This window comes from Sciurus vulgaris (assembly GCF_902686455.1).
Source record: "Sciurus vulgaris genome assembly, chromosome: 11".
NCBI classification, from domain to species: Eukaryota; Metazoa; Chordata; class Mammalia; order Rodentia; family Sciuridae; genus Sciurus; species Sciurus vulgaris.
In genome coordinates, this window is record NC_136472.1 from 55,930,853 (window position 1) to 55,954,061 (window position 23,209).

The 23,209-nt window shown below is 34.6% G+C and overlaps 2 protein-coding genes across 2 annotated transcripts in view; one reads left to right on the top strand and one right to left on the bottom strand.

The window, feature by feature from the left end:
• The window catches only part of PLEKHA7 (pleckstrin homology domain containing A7), a 243,759-nt gene extending 233,796 nt beyond the window's left edge, over nucleotides 1-9,963 (top strand). The window contains exon 29 of the transcript XR_013757713.1: nucleotides 9,873-9,963. The gene's annotated coding sequence lies outside the window, so the exon portion shown is untranslated. The remainder of the gene's footprint in view (nucleotides 1-9,872) is intronic.
• Nucleotides 1,717-14,474, bottom strand: LOC306639988 (small acidic protein). The gene is made up of 5 exons (XM_079103755.1): nucleotides 14,270-14,474; nucleotides 8,814-8,897; nucleotides 5,868-5,928; nucleotides 4,217-4,326; nucleotides 1,717-3,727 (listed from the first exon to the last, which is right to left on the bottom strand). The coding sequence occupies exons 1-5, from the start codon at nucleotides 14,330-14,332 to the stop codon at nucleotides 3,497-3,499; spliced, it is 549 nt and encodes a 182-aa protein (XP_078959881.1). The 5' UTR covers nucleotides 14,333-14,474; the 3' UTR covers nucleotides 1,717-3,496.
• Nucleotides 14,475-23,209: the final 8,735 nt, after the last annotated feature.

Consider the following 23,209-nt stretch of genomic DNA (forward strand, 5'->3'; position numbering starts at 1 on the left):
GAAAAAACACCTGCTCTCTTGATAACTACCTTACAGTCAATGCATTCACAAAGCACTTATTAAAAAAACAAAAACAAAAAAAAAAAACAAAACATGTTTTGAAGGGGACATTCAAACCATAGCACCAGCTTAATTGCCATAGGAGTCACTCCAGTCTCAACAAGAATGTTTCAAATTGTTCTTTTGGACCCTTTAAACATTGTGCTCCCTGGGACTATTAAACAATTAGGTTATGGGGTGACTGAGAGGTACTGCCTTTCCTTTCTCTAGTGAAAGAAAGGCTGTGAAATGAGGTAGTTCTAAGGGAAATCATTTTGGCACAGTACATTTGAGTGACAGGAGTGGGAAATTGTGTTGAACCCCTTCATATAAGGTAGGAGTGTAAATATTTCACTTAGTAGACTATGGGTAGCAATGGCAAGAACTGCTAATGAGTCAAAAAAGGAAAGAGAAAATACTTTAAAGTTTTAGGAAAACAAGAACTTTTGATTTGATTTAAGTTTTTCAATGTGGTGTGTCAAGGGTGGGTAGCAGTCCCATTGAAGTGGATTGAGGGAGAGGATGGAAGTATAGACAGTAAGAGAAACAGGTATTAAAATTGGATACAGAATGTGTGGAGAGGATTACAGTTGAAGCACATAGTAGAGTACCTGGGAGCAATTTTCTAAAAAAACATGTAAAATACCTCCAAATGCTGACAAAAAAGAACCAACAGTGGGTTGTGGATGTGGCTGTGGTGGAGAGCGTCTAGCATGCACAAGCTTCTGGATTTGATCTCCAGCACCACAAAACAAACATACCAACAGATTAAGGGGTTCATAAGATACAAGGATTAACAGTTGCTTGCATTTATTAATCACATTACCTACTGTGCGAGTAAACTTTTCACTTAATTTAATTCTCACAGTAACTATGGATGGTGGTTACACTTACTGCTATCCTCATTTTACTTAAAGAGGAATGGAGACCCAGAGATCAAGTCAGGCTTGAGGTTAGTTTATCACCAAGGTAGTAAAGCTGAGATGTGATCCAAAGCATAGTGGAACACATGTCCATGGTTATGGATGGAGCAAGTGGAGGATCAGGGAATTTCTACCTAAGAATCTCTACTTATGTAAAACAGAGGCAAGGACATATGAAGTGTATGGGGGGAAAGGGTCATAAGTTTCAGAGTAAAGATTTTAAACCCTAAGGGAGAAATGACTTGACATGAATAGGTGTAAAGAATAGAACTGAATGTGACCTGTTTACAAACTATGCCTTAATCACTCCAAATTTTTTTCTGTACTTTCAATTCTCCCAGATTTTAAAAATATCTGAGAACTTCTGCCTAATAACACATGACATTGGAATCTGTTATTGAAAAGATTTTCAATAAAAAGCTTGTAAGATTATTGGTACATGTAAATATTTGATAGGCAAATTTGGGAGAAGGCATTTCAGGTATGACATTGTCAATGACAGGGAAAAAGCTGCCCTTAAACTTTTCAATAAATAGTGTTTCACTGTACAAAAGTAACATGTTGGGCTGGGGATATAGCTCAGTTGATAGAGTGGCCCTGGGTTCAATCCTCAGCACCGCAAAAAAAAAAAAAAAAAAAAAGTAACATGTTTTCCCACGAGATATTCTTTTAGTAGAGGTAGAAAGACTGCATAACATCCATCTTCTTTTAATGTTTCTTCAAATCTGAATAAGAAAAATCCATGTTTATGCTCTTAAAGACAGTTATTATGTTTTAATGTACTGCCCAGGACTCATGAACCAACAGACTTAAATTTACCCCAACCCTGAATTGTGTTAGTGCCCAACAACAGATGAGCTGAAATCAGAATTTCTCTATGTAGAGATGAATATGAAAATGATTTTCCAGTGTAATTATTTTAGGTGATTCTGTTTACATATCAGAACCAAGACTCATAAGCAATCCAGAATATTTAAGCCATGAATCGATGAAAATACTTTTAAAAACATAACACTGGTCTCTCTCCTTCTTACTAAAATTGTTTAAGTTGAATAAAGCCAAAGTTCTACAAACCAAGTATCTGTTATACACATTGTCACCCAAACTCATTATTTTAAATATATAGGGCAGCACCTATTTAAAAACGACATGAGAAGTTAAAAATAAAAAACAAAAAACACACCTTGGGAGCCAGATATATGAAAAATATTGCAAGACACAGTCTATAACCATAAATCACCTGTTTTAGATGCTGCACTCTAACACATTCTAAATTACAAAATTAAGATAGAGTACCTTGGGGGGAAAATGCATCAAACACATACCTAAGTTAACTAGATATGAAATAGTTTAGCTCACAAACAGGTTTGACTCACATCTTTGAACCTATTACTTGGAAACATTTGGAAACGATTATTCAGAGATCCACTGACTAACCCATAATGAATGTGTGTTAATCCATTGTACAAATCAACCACATAAAACAGATTATTCTAATCTCATTCCAACAGAATCAATAAAGTTAGAAACTAATACCTCTTTTTAGTATTTAAGACGTTCAAGTAACAACACTGGGATAAAATGAAGAGAGTTCACCTTCTTAGTCAATAAACCCACTCCTCATTTTTAGACAGTGAGGATAAAGGTATCACAACCAAATATGGGAAACTGCTTTCTCTTTATTTAGACCTTAAGGAGAAAAAAAATGAACTTTGGTCACATTTTGCCTTAAAAAAAAAAAAAAAAAAATCCAGTTTAACATATTTCTAGGTAGATAGGACTAAATGATCAGAGAAATAATTTCATTTGTAAAAATTAGCCAAATTTTATCAAAAACCTAACATACAACGTAATCCAAATTATATAAAGGCTGGGATTATACATTCCAAATGTATGTCAGTTGTATTCCCACCTAACAGGTAACTCATTATGTCCCCATCGTCCTATATAGAAATGAAAACTTGGGACTTCATGGATTAATGTACTTGCTCTCATATTGTTTTGGTCCAAAAGAGCAGAACTGAATTGGTAAGAGTAAACTAAGTAACTAATCTTTTGCCAACAATAATTCAGATTGTGATTGGCAGCAGAAATATCCATGATGAATAATTCTACTTTTACAAAGTATAGTTAAAGAATATTTTTCATGAACACATCACATCACAGTATCAAATTTATAAGAGAAAAATATGAAGGAACAAAAACAAAGATGAAATAGCTACCAAAAACAAAAGTGTCTTCCCCACAATGCATTTGAAGGGGTAAAAGGTGAGGTTAAAGGGCTGATGATGCTAACATGAAAGGAAGTTGAGTACTGTATTTATTTATTTTATACAACTCTTACTCTTTACAAAATGGTTATAGTCATGCCCATAAAAGTGTAACGAATGGCATTTGAAAGCAAACACTTTGTAATTATTTAAAAGGGCCTTTTTAAAAATTATAATACAAAGGTCTGTGCTCTATAAGCAGTCCTCCACTGTGCATTATAACAATAAGGCTTACTTTTAATACAAAGACTAAGTGTTTGGGAGTTATGAACCACTGGATTTAACAAACATCATTTTATAATTGCTTTTTGCATCTTTTTTGTTTTTGGGATCTTCCACTTCATCAGGGTGCTCAGTAGCTTGGAGTTCTTCAGCAGATTCTTCTTTTTCTGACTCTGAATCACTTTCAGAGTCATCTGGACTTTCAGGATCAGGTGAATCATCATCATCATCATCGTCCCCAGCCACATCACCTTCTCCATCATGATCTTCTACCTAAAACATCAATCAACAGATACTTTGTAAAACCATTATCACTAGGTAGCACAAAAACTGGGACAAACTCTTAGTAAGGTAAATTAACCATTGATTTCTTACATGGAAATCAGTTATCAATGTTTGTGTATTATGTTATGCATATATATATTTGCATGTTGTATTCTTTGGAAGAAACAGTTATATGTTAATCCATAAGATGAAAAGATATCACTTAAGCAACAATTAAGAAAGAACTCTTGTAAACCCTTACAAAAAATATTTGATCTAACTTGTATGTTTAAGCCACTTTTATTGGAAAATAAAAATTTAAAGTATTAAAAACATGGATTATCTCTACAAAGAAACAGCTGGGTAATAACATTTTAAGTATCTGTACAATGAAAGCTATCTACATTAGGATTCCTGGTTGCTAGTGTAATCCAAAGGAAACAAGTGATACCAAATTGAAATTATCTTCCCAATCAATGAAAACAAGTTAAGTACTACCTCACTGAAGCCAAGTCCACAATGTCGTCGATATCTTCCTGATAATTTACTGTCCATACTTTGTTGATATTGAGACTCCAGTTCTTCATTAATTTTCTTGTCCTCTTCCCCTGCATGTCCATTGTACTTTGGTTATGTTTCAGTCAAATTAATAAAAATATCTGATTACAAAAAAAACCCCCCATAATACAGATGCCATTATATTCAGGGCTGAATTCTCTGTGACTAATTTTACAATGAATTTTGTGGGTTGGATTCTATAACTGAAAGATGTATTTATGATTAGTTATTAGTAACTAGCCCTCTGAATTACAGAAGTGTTTAATGACTGTTCTCCTGAAAGTTTTCTCCAAGTCACCTAAAACAAAACAAAACTAATCAAAAACCTCCAACCAGGACTGGGGTGTGGCTCAGGGGCAGAGTGCTTGCCTAGCACATTTGAGGCACTGGGTTCAATTCTCAGCACTGAATATAAATAAATAAAATAAAGGTCCACTGCCAACTAAAAAACAAAAAAACAAACAAACAAAAAAACCTCCAATGAACAAAAGCATCCATTTTTAAAAAAGTGAAAAGACAGACAATTCTGTTCAGAGAATGAATACATAAAAATGACCTTGAAATGGTTCTCCTTTCTGCCTGTCTTTGCTTATAAATGAAGCAACATAAACTTGAAAAAATTTGTGGTTTCATTATGTAACATTAATGTAGTAGGAAACTAAACAACCATAAACTTACCACCCAAGAAATGTAATGTTACCAATATCACTGGAGTTTCCTTTGCATATTTTATAAATAAAAGAGGAATTTCAGGTTTTTATCAAATGGTGGGATTCTGTATTGCTTTTATTCATAAAGTTCCCAATTTTAAGAGTAAATGTAGTAAAATATTTTACCTTTCTGCAAAGCTCATTTTTGCCTTATGTAGCAAGGTAAATCAATTTGATATAACTATTTATCAGAAAAATTAAAGACCCATTAATTTCTAACATGTGCTATATATGCTAGACCTATAAAATTAAATAATTTGATTAAAATTTTGTTAAGTTTAACTTAGGTTATGATGCCATTGTTAAAAATGTCCAAGACTAGGGTCAATTTTAAACAGTTGAAAATTTTACTTTTCAGCAGGCTGAATTCAAATTCAAATTGTTTTTACTTAAAGTTTCTCTCAATATTAAAAAAAAAAAAGTTTATTTCTTCAGACTGTAATTAATGGACATTTTTCAAAGATTTCAGAACAGAACTTAGTAGATAAGCTCAAAAGCAGTATAATATGCCAACTATAACCTTATATGGGAAACAACTGATATAATGAAATAGAATTCTATACACATCATAGTTGGCAAAGATCAGGTATAAAAATCTTACTACAATTAAAATGTATGTTCTTAATCAGTAAAAATGAAAACAAAATGGTTAATTTCTTGGTTAGACTATTGACATGATATATATGCTATCTTGTAAATCAAAATTAATATTTGATATTTTATATAAATACAAGTGACATGTTTTATGTAATACATACATTTCCAATTCTATTATATCAATTAACAAAACTATGTACAGAAGTTAAGACTATCCCAAAATATGTACAATTATTTCATACACCAAATTTAGCACCTCCATTCTAATTATCTTACTTTCTTACCTGTTCGGAAGTGAGATGTTGATTTATGATCTCCTATGACAAGACGACCAGTATGTTCTTTCTGTAAGAAAGTAGAAAATGTATCAGAATTTGAGACTACTAATTTAGCATAATTATCGAATGTCTACTATGTACTAGAAACTAATCCAGGCTTCTGGGACACAGGGAGCCAAAGGAATAAATTCACACCTCTATCTTTATGCATTTTACATTCTGGCAAGGACAGGGACAGGTAAGGGAGTTGAACAAATGTAATCAATAAGCAAATTGTAGTATTTTAGAAGGTAGTGTCATTAAAACAAAACAGCAAAGTAAGGGGAAAGAGTATAAAGTAGGGGTAGATCTCAGGTTGAAGTTTTAACTGAGATGGATAGATAATTATAAAATTAAGTCTTAAAAGTTCAGTTTAGGGTAAGGGCTGGGGATATAGCTCAGCTGGCTGGGTACTTGCCTTGCACGAACAAGGCCCTGGGTTCAATCCCCAGCACCACAATTCAAAAGCAAGCAAGCAAACAAACAAACAAACAAAAGTCCAGTTAAATGAGTTGCTTTAACTTTTCCACCATTTCTAATGCCCCAGGAATATCTCATGGTAAAAGAGCAGAGACTATCTAGTAAAGAAATATGAAACAACAGATTTAGAATGTAAAAAGTACATTTAGAATGTACAAATTTTTGAAATACAAAATATTAAAATAATCATTACTGCTTATAATACATCACAACCAGTTGGCTAGCTCTTTGCTAGTGAGATTACAAGAAACTCCTAATCTCGACTTGTCAAAAAAGAACATAATCTAAAAAACAAAACAAAGCAAAACAAAACAAAACAAAAAAACCAGAACAGAATCTAGAACAATCTAATATTAATACTAGAAAGTTAGAAAATAATCAGATTCAAAGTAACCAACTGATCAAGCTACAGATTAAATCTCAATTTATCAGTCCAATCCACTCTGTAGTTTATAGTTTCATAAGATCAAAAAATAAATTATTCAGTGAAATACATACAAGGAATGTTTAAATGGGACTTTGTAAAGCAATCTTAACCATTCGTTTGTGAGGATATAGTAAGGAGTTCCTATTGTGAAACAATGGCAGACATATTCACAAAGATGATAATGCTAAAAAGTTTCAGGCATTAACACTATTTCCTTATATGCCACCTACATTTAAGCAAATCAGTGATTTAATGTGCTGCTGTTTTAGATTGTAAAACAGGCAGGTTTGAATGGAAATATAATGGCATCAAGTTATTCTAGGATAATGATGGTATTGCACTTATCTGTTCATACTTTCTCTGCTGGTTCTTCCTATGACCAATAAAGTATTCATGCTAGCTGGCTAGTATTAAGAATATACTCTGTGGCCATAAACAGCAAATCTAAACCGTTCATATGAAGATCAGGACTACAATTTTGGTTTCTACAGCAAAAGACTTTTTGTGTTTATTTTGTTTTGGTGCCAAGGACTGAACCCTGGGTCTTGCACGTGCTGAATATGTGATTTACCACTAGGCTGCATTTCCAGTTGCTGCAACAAAGAATTTAACATACAGTAAACGGCCTATTTACTGACAGCCAAATTTTCAAAGTTTTGTTAGGATGGTCTAAGTACCTGAAGAGTTTTTATTCTACTAGATGAACATGTCCCTAATCTATTAATTACTTTATAAATCCTAACAAAGCTTTTATTTGCATGAAACAAGAGAAACTCAAGTCTACTCTATAGGACAAGCTACAAATTACCAGGAAATATGGATGAGATAGTACATAAATTCCTCCTTTATATAAATCTTAATGTTTTACATGACTTCTCCCTATCCCCAAAGTCACTGGTGTAGTTCTGGCTAACTCCTTTTCATCTTTTCAGATTCAGATCAATTCTATTTCTGGGAAGCTGTCTTATACTGCTAAGCCAGACTTAGCTATCCTTCTCCATAATTCCACAGCAGCATGTGTATGGCTCTCTCATAGCAATTATAATTCTGTATTGTTATTATTATCCAGTTTCCTCCATTACATGATGGCTCCAAACATGTCTTACTGATCTGTGACCCACAGGACCTAGCATGTAGTGGGTAATCAGTAATTATTGGCAAAATACATGAATGTATTCCTATGTACAACAAAATGAAGGGCAGAATTTCATTTAAGGTACTTTAAAAAGAAAAAAAATGTTTTTCTATTTCTTTCAAATTTAGTTTGTAGGAAGACTATCAGGAAAATGTTATAAAAGTAAGTTTACCAGCTTATAAAAAGCAAATGTCTGGAGACCATTATATTTATGTGTAAAAATAAATTACTAGGAAAAATATTTTTTTAATAGGTGACGTTTTCTTGGCACCCACATTTTATACCTTCTATTATGGTCATTAAACTGAAAGGTGTTTCAAAATATACTGAACATTTTGTTTGGGGAGGTGGTGCACACCTGTAATCTAGGCTACTGAGGAGGCTGAAGCAGAAGGATCTCAAATTTAAGGCTAGTCTCAGCAACAAAGTGAGATTCTGTCTCAAAATACAATAAAAAAAAATAAAAAATATTACCTGGCATGTAGCTCAGTGGTACAGTGCCGAGCCTGAATTCAATCCCCAATACCGTACACACAAGCAAAAACAAAACAAAAAAACCCTATATAAATAAATAAGGAAAATTTCGTGGCTACTACCGTGGGTTGGAGAGAGCTATGAAATACAACCAACTTTTGACATAGGTTCCTACCAGATAACCTGTTTAGAAACACCTTCTATCAAAACCATCAGGTTAACAGACAGCAAATCATAAACTATTATGAAAGTATTAAAAAACTATTATAAAAGTATTATTTTATACTATTAAAAAACTACTTTATACTATAAAAAACTATTTTTATACTATAAAAAACTATTATAAAAGTATTATTTTCAAAGAAAACATAAAAAATGCATACCATATGATGCTTACCTTGCCTGCACCCATAAGTCTCAAGAATTTTTGTTTTCTCTCTTCATTGCCCAAGTCTGCTGCCTCCCAATTGCTAGATCCAAGCTGGAAAAGAAATTAGTTGATTAATTTTCTAGCATAAAAATAAGTCTTAAAATTTGAAGTCTTCAAGTTTTTTTCCCCATCAGTTTTAGATGGGGAAAGTTAAGCATATACTTCATATTTGAATTTGAATTTTTTTTTTTTATTTCATCCTAGCAAATCCTTTACTTCTTTTGCAGCCAGAGCTCTGGGTCTCAAAAGTTTACATGTATCAGTATCACCCAAAAGACTTGTTAAAAGAGATTGCTGGTCTATACCCTCAGAGTTTCAGATTCAGTAAGTCTGGGGTAGGGAATTTCTTTCTTTCTTTTTGTGGTACTGGGAAGTGAACCCAGGGCCTTGTGCATGCTAGGCAAGCACTCTATTACTGAGCTACATCTCAGTACATCTCCTCTCCCCTAGAGGGTTGGGAAATTTCAAATTCTTAGTCATCCATTTGATGGGAAGAACGCATTTGATACCCAATGCCCTAAAACCTGGAAGGGGCCTAGAGCATCCAAAAGGCTGCAACAACTTTTAGTTGAAATTTTAAAAATTCTGGCTATAGTGATATTCTAAGGATAGCATATCATCAGGATTCACTGGACCTAATTTTAATTTTTCAGTTTCTTTCAAGCAATTATTAGTTAGGATTGAGATGTCATCATTTTTATTCTTTAAGATTTTCCAAAGAACAAAGAAAATTTACTTTTTTAAAAGAATAGACTAAAACTCATTCTACCTTGCATTACCAATGGGTCCACTGAATCCTTTTATAAATGTAAAACATATCATGGAATTCTAATGACTATTTTCCCCTATATTTTGAAATAAATGATAACAATCATTTCACTGTAATTCATCAATTATTCCCCCCAAAACTAAAAATGACTTAAAAATAAGAAGAAACAAGAATAATGGTGGAAGGCTTTTCTTATTGTACTCAAAGTATTGCATCATCATCTTTCAAGAAATCATGCCTCTGTTGTCTGCTTTTAGGATTCACAGAACTCAGATGAGAATTCAGAATTGTTCACCTTCCATCCATAACAGCAGAGAAGAAAATGGACAGGGCATTTTACAACAACAACAACAAAAATAAACACATAAAGGCAAATGTAAAATGATAGGCAATACAACTGTAAACTAACAATGAAGATGAAATTCACTATGTGCAAAAATCTCAAGGCTATGAGTTCTTTGTTGATGAAATACTAAACTTTGTTCTCCATACCAAGAGATGTGAGACAAAGAAAAACAGCAACAACAAAACAAGGACAAATGAAGAAATCATGGTAGAGAGTCATTCAACAGGAAGAACCTCACCTTGCCATATTCTGCAATAAGAGTTGGGATCATCTCATTTTTCTAAAAGGATGTGTGATTTTTATTTACTCTTTTATGATGTTTGTGGACCAAAATTTAATTGATTCTGTTTGTAAGTGGACAAAGGCTGAATGTAGGTATATATACAAATGTGACTGAAAGAAAAGATTGAGAAATGAAAACAACCATTGATCATTCTAATTGAGATTATAATCTAAAAATGAAAATGTTCTGCAATATAGGAGCAAAGACAATAAACCCCTCTTCAACAGAATTTTAAGTAATCGAAAGTTTCACAAAATCTAATGTTATTAGTCTGATGATATAAATAAAGAACAAGAAGTAAGGATAAAGCTAAAAGCTATCAGAAATAGACATGAAATCTTAAATTGTGGGGCTGGGGTTATGGCTCAATGGTAGAGCACTTGCCTAGCATATGTGAGGTACTGGGTTCAATTCTCAGCACCAGATATAAATAAAAATAAAGGTCCATTAACAACTAAAAAATATATATAATTTAAAAAACCTTAAATTGTATGTTCCAGGTTCACATGCAATAGCTGATGAGCAATTAGCTGTATTAAGAGAACGTGAACTCCTGTGTATATACACTATTAAAACCAGAAAGACACAGAATAGAAATTTAGGTTTGCTATTGTTAAATTTGTATTAAAATTTCTAATAGGGTCCTTTTTCACCACCCCTTTATTCTTTCTTCTGAAAATTATTCATAAAATATAAAAAACAATAAGAATTACTTCTGGGTTAAAAAACTTGTACCACACTGGACCCACTTGTGGTTCTTCTAAATTCTTTATGGTAGAAGGGATTGTATATTCTCATAATTTTGGCTACCTAAGTTACAAATCTCTATTTCTTTCCATCTGATCACTCATATCTTTTAATAGGTCATTTGATCTTAACTATTTCTGATTTAATATGGTCTAAAAAATTTTAAAAGATGCTTTGGATCTCAGTTGTATTATATCATTTATCTGTGAGCCTAAATGTGAAATTTAACTTAGTTTTAATTCCTGATCTACAAAAACACCTCTTTAAGACACTGTTTTAAGAATATTACACTTAGAATTGCATACAGCTTGAGCATCCTTAATCTGAAAAGCTCTAACTAACATGATACCACAAGTGGAAAATTCCACATCTGATCTGCTATGACAAGTCACAATCAAAATGTAGGAGCACTAAAAATGTTGTATAAAATTACCTTCAGGCTCTAAGATGTACATGAAACAAATGAATTTCCTATTTAAATGTGGGGCCTAATCCCAAGACACACACACATACACATATATGTAAATATTCCAAAATTCAAAAAATATCTGGCTCGAAGCACAAGGGATACTCAACCTGGAATGTTTTATAATCTATGAATAGCTTTCCACTTACATTTTCTCAAAATCCCCTCCATTTAAAACAGTCCATTTAAAAACTAAGGACACTGAAGTACAGAGAGGCAGGTGACTTGTTTCAGTTCTCTGGCCCCAAGTCCTCTGCTTTTTCACACCATACTGTACATTACCAAATTAAACAGCATATAGAAGGTAGTCTATGAATGACAGTTACAAAAATGTAGAGAATTAAGTTAAAAACAATGGTCTAAAAAACCAACTTTCCCGATCTTCTATTTCTATTGCAAGAGCAAACAAAGGATGGGGATGCAGCTCTGTGGTAGAATGGTGTTTAGCATGCCTGAGGTCCTGGGTTCAATGCCCAGCACCACCACCCCCCAAAAAGCAAACACCTTCACAGTGTTTTTACACAAATAACCTTATAACCTCCAACAACTAATCTTAATTTTAAAAAATTATCATTAAGTCTTTCTGGTTCTTTCTTTCAAAGTACAGCAAGTGCTACATTTGGAAAAGCACATGGATGGGTGCCAAATACATTATTAGAGGTTCTCTACCAGTTACTCAAATGAACTTCCCTACTCCCTGTATGTAGTTTTCATGTTTATATTCCAACCAAACAATGGAACCTTTAAGTTGTCTTCATTCTTAATATTCTTTACTATGAAACTGTGGTCAATCTTTCTCAATATATATCTTAGTGACTCTTACAATTTACTCTACATTGTTAGCATTTTCCTAGAGTTGTAGTCTGATTTAACATCTATCATAATATCTCTTAAAATGTTGTTACTCCCAATTATGTGAGGTCAGTGGGCAAAAGTGGATATTCATTAGAAACTGTTGACCAACTACAAATTATAGTCGATTTTCTATAATTTTGAAGTCTGTTTTAAAAATACATGATTTAAAAAATATTCTTAAAGCAAGTACTTAAGGATAACTCCCAATTACCAGTAAAAGTAATAAAAAAAATTCACAAAAAAGGTACAGGTCACTGTATTATAACGTTAGAAATATAATCATTTTTAGATAGTACTTGATGGTTCCAAATCCTTTTTTTGGACAGGAGAGGGGCGATTTACCACTGAGCTAGGACCCCAGTCCTTTTTCTTTTTTGAGATAGGGTCATACAAACTTGCCATCCTCCTGAACTGCCTCCTGAGCCTAACCCTATAACCATCTTCTTGAAAGATAATGCTTATATATTGGAAAAGGTATTAAAAGTCTTCTAGTTTAAGCTGATCTTATCAGAAGTTGTAGAGACTTAATGAAGTATCCCTTTAACTTTCTGTTAAATACATAATATCGCCTGTAGTTTTTGGTCAAGTTAAAAAGATATTTCTGAATCTAGCAAATCAGGTATCTGAATCCCAGCAATTGAGTCACAGTTAAATAAAGAAGAGAAACAATGTAATAACTTTTAAAATTACAGCCAGGTTACTTAAAAAGAACTATACAAATTGATGACAAATATTTACCATATTAACAAGAAAAGATCTCAATGTCAGTAGCAGGAACAAGAGGGGGCATGAATAAACCTCAGTTTATGTATAACCATCATTCCCAAATCTTTAGTGATTACTAATCTTTCTGGAGAGCTAAAAATAAATGTCCTTAAAGAGTCTTATTATTTGTGTCCTCATTCCACCTTCCACCCAAAAGAGGTGGGTCTTAGCACCATCTCATTGAGCACAAAATAATATTGAGCCAGCCTTACAGTCCACAAAGTATTATGAAAGAAACAACTGCACTATAGAAAATACATACTCAGAAATTGACCGTGCTTTAAATAATAACTGGAGGAAAATTAATGTCCCTCCATGGTCTTTAAAGATGACCTCAGCATGCCCCCAATCATTTCCCCATCAATGTTCCCAAGATATTTATTCATTTTATGAAGGGCAGTTTTTTACAAATACTAGTTACCTGCAGTTTCCATGACACTGCGCTAGAGCTAGGCCAGATATGCAAAAAAGCCTAACGTAAGCACCACACATATTCATCTTCTAATTCCCAAGATCTAGCATAGAAGTCAATATTCAATAGGCTACTTTATAGAATTATGTGTTATTTAAACTGATAAGGTAAAGGTTCGTGGGTAACGCGACGGAAGAACAAGGTATGATATGGAAATGGGCTTCCGAGTCTCACTGTCTTCATCCTCACCACATTGCCAAATAACGTCCCTGGTACAATTTTTTCGGTTCAATGCTGCTGTTTACTTTTACGAATAAAGATAACCATCAACATTTTTTTACACTGCAAAAATACTGCAGGTCGAAGAATGTGTTCAAATGTGCACGAACATTTCGCCATAATCATAGGAGCATTTTAAACCTAGTAACCTAGTCTTGCCGTCTCTATCCCGAAGAGAGGCCTAAGAAATCGTTTTAAAAACTATCCAACACGCAAATATGACGATCCCTTGACTAAGCTCTTTCATTTCTCGATCCCATCAGGATTTCCTTTCTCAATCCCCCTCCCTACGCAGGTCTCTGGCTCTCAGCGTGTGGCCCTCTTCAAACCTTCCGATCCTTATTAAGAAAGGGAGACATTTCCCAGTCACTCGTGTTTCTCCCCTTTGGCCTTCTCCCTCAGAGCCACTTCAGGCCCTTCTTCCTCCTTCGTCCACCCTTCCCGGCCTGCCCCAGCCTTCAGTAGGCCTCAACCCTCACCCACTCCGCCATTGTTATTTACATCGTCGTCTGGGGAGGCTGAACGCTTCACCCCGTGTGGGTGAGACTCCCTGGCAGCGCTCATAGTTGCGCGGATCCCGACGCGAAATGCCCAACACACTCGCGGTTCTCCTCAGCCCGACACCAGCAGCCAGCAACCTGCCACCGGCCCAAGCAGCGCCACTCCAGAACGCAGAGCCCCTCCGGGTCTTCTCCGCCACAGTCGTCACCGCTGCGGCCGCTCGCCGGTCCGGAGCACCCTGGGAGTTGTAGTTTCTGGCTTCATTCCATACTGGCCCCAATAAGAGAGATACTTGGGTAGCCAAAACTACAATTCCCAGGAGGCACAGCGGCCAGCTCGTGCTGTGTGGCGGGAGTGCCCTCGTATGCTCCTCCTTCTTCGGCTTGTGGAGGGAGCTTTCCCGCGGATGGGTATAGTGGTGAGATTTTGCGAGAGCTTCGTCGCCACAGAAAGAGGCCTAGTGGGTTTTCACATTTCCCTGAGACTGCGTCTAGGCAAATGCATCTGTCATCGTTAAACACCTAGATTCAAGTGTAATGCTTGAGGCTAATTGAATACCCAGGATAAAAACATTTTTTAAATGTCTTCTTTTATTCCCACCGTGGTATGTGTTCTCCAATTCCCCTAGGAGATTCTCATGAATATCTTGCCATTTTCCTCAGACCGAAGTGAATTCAATATGATAACTGATGCTGGTTAATTGGCCATTATTGAAACTGGGATCCACCTGAGGGAATTCCACAAAGCTTTCCCACAGGGCTGTGTGGTTGTGTAGGAACACTCCAGTTCGACTTTGCTGTGGTCTACATGCATTGTACTGTTGAAGTTTTCACCAAGTGAAGTTTCTGCTAGAATCCTCCCCCACGCCCTCTTTAAAAAATGTTTTTAAAATTAGGGCCAGCCGGTCGTGGTGGCTTAGGCCTATAATCCCAGCAGCACCGAAGGCTGAGGCAGGAGGATAGCGAGTTCAAAGCCAACCTCAGCAAATTGGGGCACTAAGCAACTCAGTGAGACCCTGTCTCTAAATAAAATACAAAATAGGGCATGTGGCTCAGTGGTCAAGTGCCCCTAAGTTTGATCGCCAGTATTAAAAAAAAAAAAAAAAATTAGGACAAAATTCACATAACATAAAATTAGCCATATTAAAATATACAATTCAGTGGCAGTTAGTACCTTCAAAACCTTCTGCAAATCTTACCTATACCTAGTCCCAAGGCATTTCATCACCCCCAAAAGAACCCCAGCACTCATTTGCAGGACCTCCCCATATCCCCTTTCCCCAGCCTAGCAATCACCTGCCTACTCCAAAAGCCCTGAAATCTAAAGGTATTGTCCAGTACTGGAAACTAACTACTACAGTATTAAGGTGTCTGTTTAACGGTGCCTGAACCAACATTCTGTCAGGATCCTTATTTTATGAAGCTTTCTGATCTTGACCAAAAAATTGATTTTTTAAAGCAAAAATCAGTAAGAGGTATGGCAGTACATATATATCAAGCCAGAGTTTCTGTACTGAGAGCAGTTTGTGAAACAAAACCTATTAGCTTCTGAACTCAGCAATCACGCTTGTTTGCCTGCGCATAACTATTATTACTTTTCTAGATTTCAGATGATTGCTGAACCCAGTGGAAGACAATAATTTATGCAAAGATTCAAATTCTTTTCCCTTTATTTTGGGAACAGAGAAATAGCATAATAATTAGGATAATAAAAAAAATCTCAAGACCACATTTTATAACTAAGAAGAGGGCACCCTAATGTATTATTTCTGTGATAAAAATAAACCCCTGAGAATAAAAATCATTTTTTTTTGGAAGTGGTTGCTTGATCTATTGTAGAATTAAAATATTTTACCCACTAACTCTAATTCTACTAAGGTTCTACAAATGTTATTAGAATGATACTACATTTAAGTTACAGAGCTTTAGTGAGATGACCTACAGTTCACTTCCAATGGGTTTGGCAAAGGAATATGTACAATTTAGAGCTCAGTTATATTACAAATACAATGAAATGGCTGAATAGCTATGTTAGGCTGCTAAAAGAATTCTTACATAGAAAGAACTGTAAATAAGGTTTGCAGTTACTAAATAATTCTAACTACTCATTGGTGAAAGTCCAGAAAAGATATAATGAACTAGCAATATGTCTTTTATTTCTTTATCAGAATTGTTGGCATCTGGATGGCTAAGTCTTCAAGTTACTATAAAACAAGATCCAAGCCAAAATGTAGCGTAGGAAATAAAGATTGGATCATTTGATCAGATTTTACTGTATTCAGAGGCTGTAGGTAAGGATGAAATTATGTAGTGTAATAGAAATATATGGAACAGAAACTGAGCAATGATCTTCTTTGTTTTGTAAAAACAAGAAGATAATGTCAGAAGTTGAATTATTAAATACCACCTCTCAGGATTGAGGCTATTCCAGCTCCATTTTTTATTTCTGTAGCTTCTATCACAAAGCCTGCCACAGTAGATAGTGATTGTTTAAAGTCTGTATTTTCTCAAATATTGTGATAAATACCCAGTAAGTATAGAAAACTTTACTGAATATTTCTAGAGGGAATGTACGAAAGACATCATGTTTTCTGCCTTCAAGAAATTTAAAATTTAACTTCTAATGGTTTAAACTCAGTCTACCAATTAGTAAAATATATCACGAAAATTTGTCAAAGACTTAGAAATGGGCAAAAATAATGACTGGACTAACTTTTTCGAGAATGCTGAATGTCCAGAGACTATCCAGGGATCATTTGATTCTAAATGAGTATGTGCTTTTTCTCTTTTAGGCATATATCCTCAAACATTTATCATTTCTTTAGGGTTAAAACATTCAAAGTCATTCTTTTGCCCTCTACTCTCCCCAGCCTCTGGTAACACTACCATTGTACTCTCAACTTTTACAAGATCAACTTATTTTATATTCCATGTATGAGTACAATCATGTGATACTTATCTTTCTGTACCTAACTCATTCTACTTAACACAATGATCTCTAGTTCCATCCATGTTGGTACAAATGACAGGATTTCATTCCTTTTTATGACTGAATAATGTTCTAAAGTGTATATGTGCCACATTATCCATTCATCTATTGATCTGCCCTTAGATTATTTCCATTTCTTGGCTATCATGAATAGTGCTGCAATAAACATGGAAGTTCAAATGTCTCTTTGACATACTGATTTCATTTCTTTGGGTATGTACACAGTTGGGTGATTGCTGGAATATGTGGTAGTTCTATTTTTCATTTTTTGAGGAACTGCCATACTGTTTTCCATAATGGCTATACTAATTTACATTCCCACCAACAGTGTGCAAACGTTCCCTTTTCTCCACATCTTCTCTTTTCTCCATATTCTTGTCAACACTTATCTTTTGTCCTTTTGATAATAGCCATTTTTACTAGAGTGAGATGGTATCACATTGTAGTTTTGATTGCATTACCTTGACGATTAGTGATGTTAAGGGGGATAGGAATTTGGCTTTGTTATTTTGAACATATTTTCATATACCTGTTGGTTGTTTGTCTTCTTTTGAGAAATGTCTATTAGGATCTATTGTCCTTATGTTATTGAGTTTTCTAGAGTTCCTTATATATCCTGAATATGAACCCCTTCTCAGATGGAGAGTTGGCAATTATTTTCTCCCATTCTTTTGCACATTTGATTATCTTTGATTTACTAGACTACTTTACAGCTCTAGAGATAATTAAATTTTAGAAAACTGAAAGAATGCATATGGTTTTGCCCATAACAATGCAAATGATTCCTATTCTTGGCAATGCAAATGGGTTTTGTCTAGTAGAGGATATAAATCTGTGTAAGTCATATTCTATAATGAATTGGCTTTAATTTCTTACTGATTTCCTCAATTAATATTTTCTTTGGGGTTGGGGTGTTAACCCCAGGGTTGTTTTACCACTGAGCTAAATTCCCAGCCCTTTTTATTTTATATTTTGAGACAAAATTTCACTAAGTTGCCCAGGCTGGCCTTGAACTTTTTGATCCTCCAGTTTCAGCTCCTGAGTAGATAGGATTAAAGGCATGTGCTTTTCTGTCTTGCTGTTACTGTATAAGTTAAGTAAAATATTTGACACAATATTTTAACTCATGTTCTGTTTGTATGACAGTGATGACTGTATAATTTTGGAAATTATACTTTGTCTTTCTTATATAATGCAGATAAAAGTAATTAAATACATGTATATGGATTTTTTAAAAAGTACCTACATGATATGCTGAAAAACAATAAAACATTGGCTTTTTAAATATTTTTTTAAACTAATATTTTTCTGTGTCACAAACAAGGAATGTACTTTGAAGATGATATACAAAATAAGAAAATTTGAAAATAAAAACATAATCTCACTAAACAGGAATAATAATCACTGTTGACCTTGGAATATAATAAGGCTTTAGACTTTTTTTGTATATATATAATTTTTTGTCTGAACTAGGATAACACTGTGCATACTGATTTAAGCCTACTTTAAAAAATTTAAGTATATAGATAAGCATGATTTTGATGGTTGTTTGAAGATTGTATTTCAGAATTTCTAAGGAGAGGGACTAATGTTTAGCTGTTGTAACTTTGCAGGTGACATTTCATTATTTTAGAAATGAAAGCATGTTAAATAGACACATTAAATCATCAAATATAGATGAGTTAAAGCAAAAGGTTTTAATTCTCTGAATTAAAGTGGCAGCCACTTTGTATGCGATCTTAGAAGTCTGCCTATACATGTTTCGTGATGAATGAAATCTTTTTAAAAAATTGTTGTTTGTTTTGTTTTTAAAAAGAGTCTGGCATAGAGGTTATTGGGGGAGGGAGGTAGTGTTTGAGGGTGGGGAAGAACTCAAAACTACAAAAGAAATGAAGCCTGGAACATCAGTATAGGAAAGCAGTTCTATCCTGGCTGTTAACATTTAAAAAGCCCTTTCAAGGACTAAAGAAATAAAGGCTACAAATGTCTGAAGCTTGAAATGACTTTTATACTTTTTGAACCTGTTATAAAAGCTTTCTTAGAACTCTCCTTCCTTTTCCTCTCCCAAAACAAATAATTGGGGGTAGGGAGTGGGGAGGGGGAATTTAAAATGGAAAAGACCAGGCAAAAAGAATGTTACCATAGCTTATTTTAAATTTCAGAACCATAAGAAATTCTGTTAAAATAAATAAATAAATAAAACAAAGAGGAAGAATTGCCATATTTTAACAGTCTTTAAAAAAGGAGAGAGTAAGTAGTTATATCCTTGAAAATCTTAGGACTTGCCCGTAGCTCAAATGTAGGTATGTTTTCAGCAGGAATCAAGCTTCTAAACTTGTTTATAAGCAAACTGCAAAAAGTAAAAGAGAAACAGGGTTACCTCTTTTGAAACTATACTGTTTTTAAACAGTATTTGGTTGAACACAAATGTTCTGTATCTATCTTTATGAAGAATAAGTTTAAAAAAATGTTTAAAGGACATGGATTGCCAATTGTTATAACGTTTCCCATCAAAAGACCAAACAGGAATTTCCTTCCTTGTTTTATGATTTGTGCATTATTTTTTATAACTGAAATGGAGAATGCATAACTGACATGTGTTGGTTGTTTTTTTTTTAACTTCCATTTAACATTATAAACCATCAAGATTTTCAGAGGAAGTGCACAAATTTTAAAAGTCCTGCAGTGTAAAATCAGTGGGGTGGTACAATTCTGTAATCCCAGCTACTCAGGAGGCTGAGATAGGAGGATCACAAATTTAAAGCCAGCCTGGACAATTGAGGGAGCCCATCTTTAAATAAAAAAAAGTAAAAAGCACTGGGGATATTTGGTGCAGTGGTACTCACCTGTAATTCCAGCAACTTGGGAGGTTGAGGTAGAAGGATCACCCTCAGCAACTTAATGAGACCTCTCAAAATAAAAAAATAAAGAGGACAGAGACTGGGAATGTAGCTTAGTGGTAGAACATCAACTCCATTCAGTTGCCAGTACTGCAAGAAACAAAACAAAAATCCCACAATTTTAGTATAACCACAGATTTTTACTTTTTTTAAAAAACTTTTTTAGTTGTCAATGAACCTTTATTTTATTTATTTATATGTGGTGCTGAGAATTGAACCCAGTGCCTCATACATGCTAGGCAAGTGCTCTACCACTGAGCTACAAGCAGTTCTTTTTTTAAATTTTTAGGAACTAAATATTATTTTCCTGAAAGAGTTTATTCTAAACTTTACCATTATGAAATAAATTATCCATATGAAATAAAATGTTTATTTTGTGAAGGAAATAATTTTTGTGGTATAGAGAAACATTTTGTCTATATTTTCAAATTTTTCTTTTAAAAATAATTAGGTGAGGGGCTGGAGTTGTGACTTGGTGGTAGAGCACATGCCTGGCATGTGCACGGCCCTGGGTTTGATACTTAGCACCACATATAAATAAATAAAATATTCATTGATAACTAAAAGAAAAAAATTTAAAAATAAGTAGGTAAAAAAAACAACTGGGTAACTTTGTGCTTGAGTTCTTAGCTAGCATGCACAAGACCCTGAGTTCTATCCCCAACACCACAGGGACAGGAGTAGGGTGCTGAGAGATTTTGACAACCAAATGTTTTATGTACTACTATTATAATTGTATTTTTTCTTTTCCATAGTTATCTGAGATTGTAATTGGTTGTTGAAATTTTTACCAAATTATTTAAAAAATTATTTGTTATTTTTAGCTATACATGACAGTAGAATTTATTTTGAGACAACATCTATACATGCAATATAACTACCCATTTTTGTGGTTGTACTTGATATGGAGTTACACTGGTGTGTATTCATCTATGGCCTAGAAAAGTTATGTCCTATTCATTCTACTGCCTTCTCTATTCCCAAACTCTCCCTTCTCCCCTCTACCCCTGTCCAATGTGGTAAACCTCCATTCACCCTGCATTGTGAGTCAGCAAACACATATCAGAGAAAACATTCGGCCTTTGGTTTTTTGGGATTGGCTTATTTCACTTAGCATGATAGTCCACAGTTCCATTCATTTACTGGCAAATGCCATAATTTCATTCTTCTTTATGGCTGAGTAATATTCCATTGTGTATATGTACCACATTTTCTTTATCCATTCATCTGTTGAAGGGCACCTAGGCTTGTTCCACAGCTTAGCTGTTGTGAATTGAGCTGCTATAAACATTGATGTGGCCACATCACTCAAGTATGCTGATGTGAAGTCCTATGGGTATATACCAAAGAGTGGGATAACTTCATCAAATGGTAGTTCCATTCCAAGTTTTCTGAGGAATCTCCATACTGCTTTCCATAATAGTTGCACTACTTTGCAGTCCCACCAGCAATGTATGAGTCCACCTTTTTCCCCACATCCTCGCCAACATTTATTGTTGCTTGTATTCTTGATAATTGCCATTCTGACTGGAGTGAGATGAAATCTCACTGTAATTTTAATTTGCATTTCTCTAATTGCTAATTATGTTGAACATTTTTTTCATATATTTGCTGACTGATTGTATATCTTCTTCTGTGAAGTACCTGTTCAGTTCCTCTGTCCATTTGTTGATTGGGTTATTTGGTTTTTTGGTGTTAAGTTTTTTGAGTTCTTTATATATCCTGGAGGTTAATGCTCTATCTGAGGTGCAGGTGGCAAAGATTTTCTTACATTCTGTAAGCTGTCTCTTCACATTATTTGTAAGTTCCTGGGCAAGGGCTGGTGGCCAAACAAAAGCGAACTAAAACAGCTGAAGCAAGCTTTATTGGAATTTGGCTCTCAGGAGAAATTTCCAGCCCTCCGGGGTACAGGTCAGGGTCCACAGCCAGAGAAAACCGCTGGAGACTGGGCTGCCCAGGGTCTTTATAGGCTGGAATGGGCGGGGGTCATGCTGAGTGATAGGTGGATGTAAGGGTCAGTGGAGTTTATCTGTCCATGTGTGATTTGTCGCTCTTTGGTGCCCTGCCGGTTGCCTCAGTCGTTTTGTACCCTCCCACATAGCCGCTCAAGTCCCGACCTAACATTATTGATAGTTTCCTTTACTGTGAAGAAGCTTTTTGGTTTGATACCATCCCATTTTTGATTCTTGATTGTACTTCTTGTGCTTTAGGAGTCTTGTTAAAGAATTCAGTTTCTAAACTTAAGTGATAGAGATTTGGGCCTACTTTTTCTTCTAGTAGGTGCAGGGCAAAGGTGGATAAAGTATGCTCTTATCACGAAATAAAAAATCATAGACCAGCTAAGGGAGGCAAGAAGAAAAAGGCTCCTAATGCCCCCAAAAGACCACTGTCTAGATCCTTCCTGTTCTATTCAGAATTCTGCCCCAAGATCAAATCCACAAATCCTGGTGTCTCTATTGGAGATGTGGCAAAGAAAACTGGGTGAAATGTTTTTTTTTTTTCTTTTTAAGCTTTTATTATTTATTTTTTTTCATTAGTTTTTTTTGACAGTGATAAATATTTAAAAAAATTTTTTATACATGTACATAGGGTAATGTCTGAATCTATCATCCTTCCCATCTCGATCTGCCCCACCCCTCCCCTCACTCCCCTCTGTATAATCCAAAGATTCTTCTCTTCCCACCCCCAACTATGGATCAACATTTGCTTATCAGAGAAAATATTCACCTTTGGTTAATTGGGATTGGCTTATTTCACTCTGCATGATCTTCTCTAGTTCCATCCATTTACCTGTAAATGCCACAATTTTATTATTCTTTAAGGCTGAGTAATATTCCATTGTGTATATGTACCACTATTTCTTTATCCATTCATCTGTTGAAGGGCTTCTAGATTGGTTCCATAGTTTGAGTATTATGAATTGAGCTGCTATGAAATTAATTTGGCTGCATCAACTGTAATATACTGATTTTAAGTCCTTTGAGTATAAACTGAGGAGTGGGATGCCTGGGTCAAATGGTAGTTCCATTCCAAGTTTTCTTAGGAATCTCCA

Excerpts from the sequence above, each read along its gene's own strand:
- LOC306639988 (XM_079103755.1), bottom strand. The coding sequence starts at position 14,332 with ATGAGCGCTGCCAGGGAGTCTCACCCACACGGGGTGAAGCGTTCAGCC. Across the intron at positions 4,327-5,867 it reads AACATCTCACTTCCGAACAG|GGGAAGAGGACAAGAAAATT; the intron begins GTAAGAAAGTAA and ends ATGGACATGCAG. Across the intron at positions 3,728-4,216 it reads GTGGACTTGGCTTCAGTGAG|GTAGAAGATCATGATGGAGA; the intron begins GTAGTACTTAAC and ends TTGATGTTTTAG.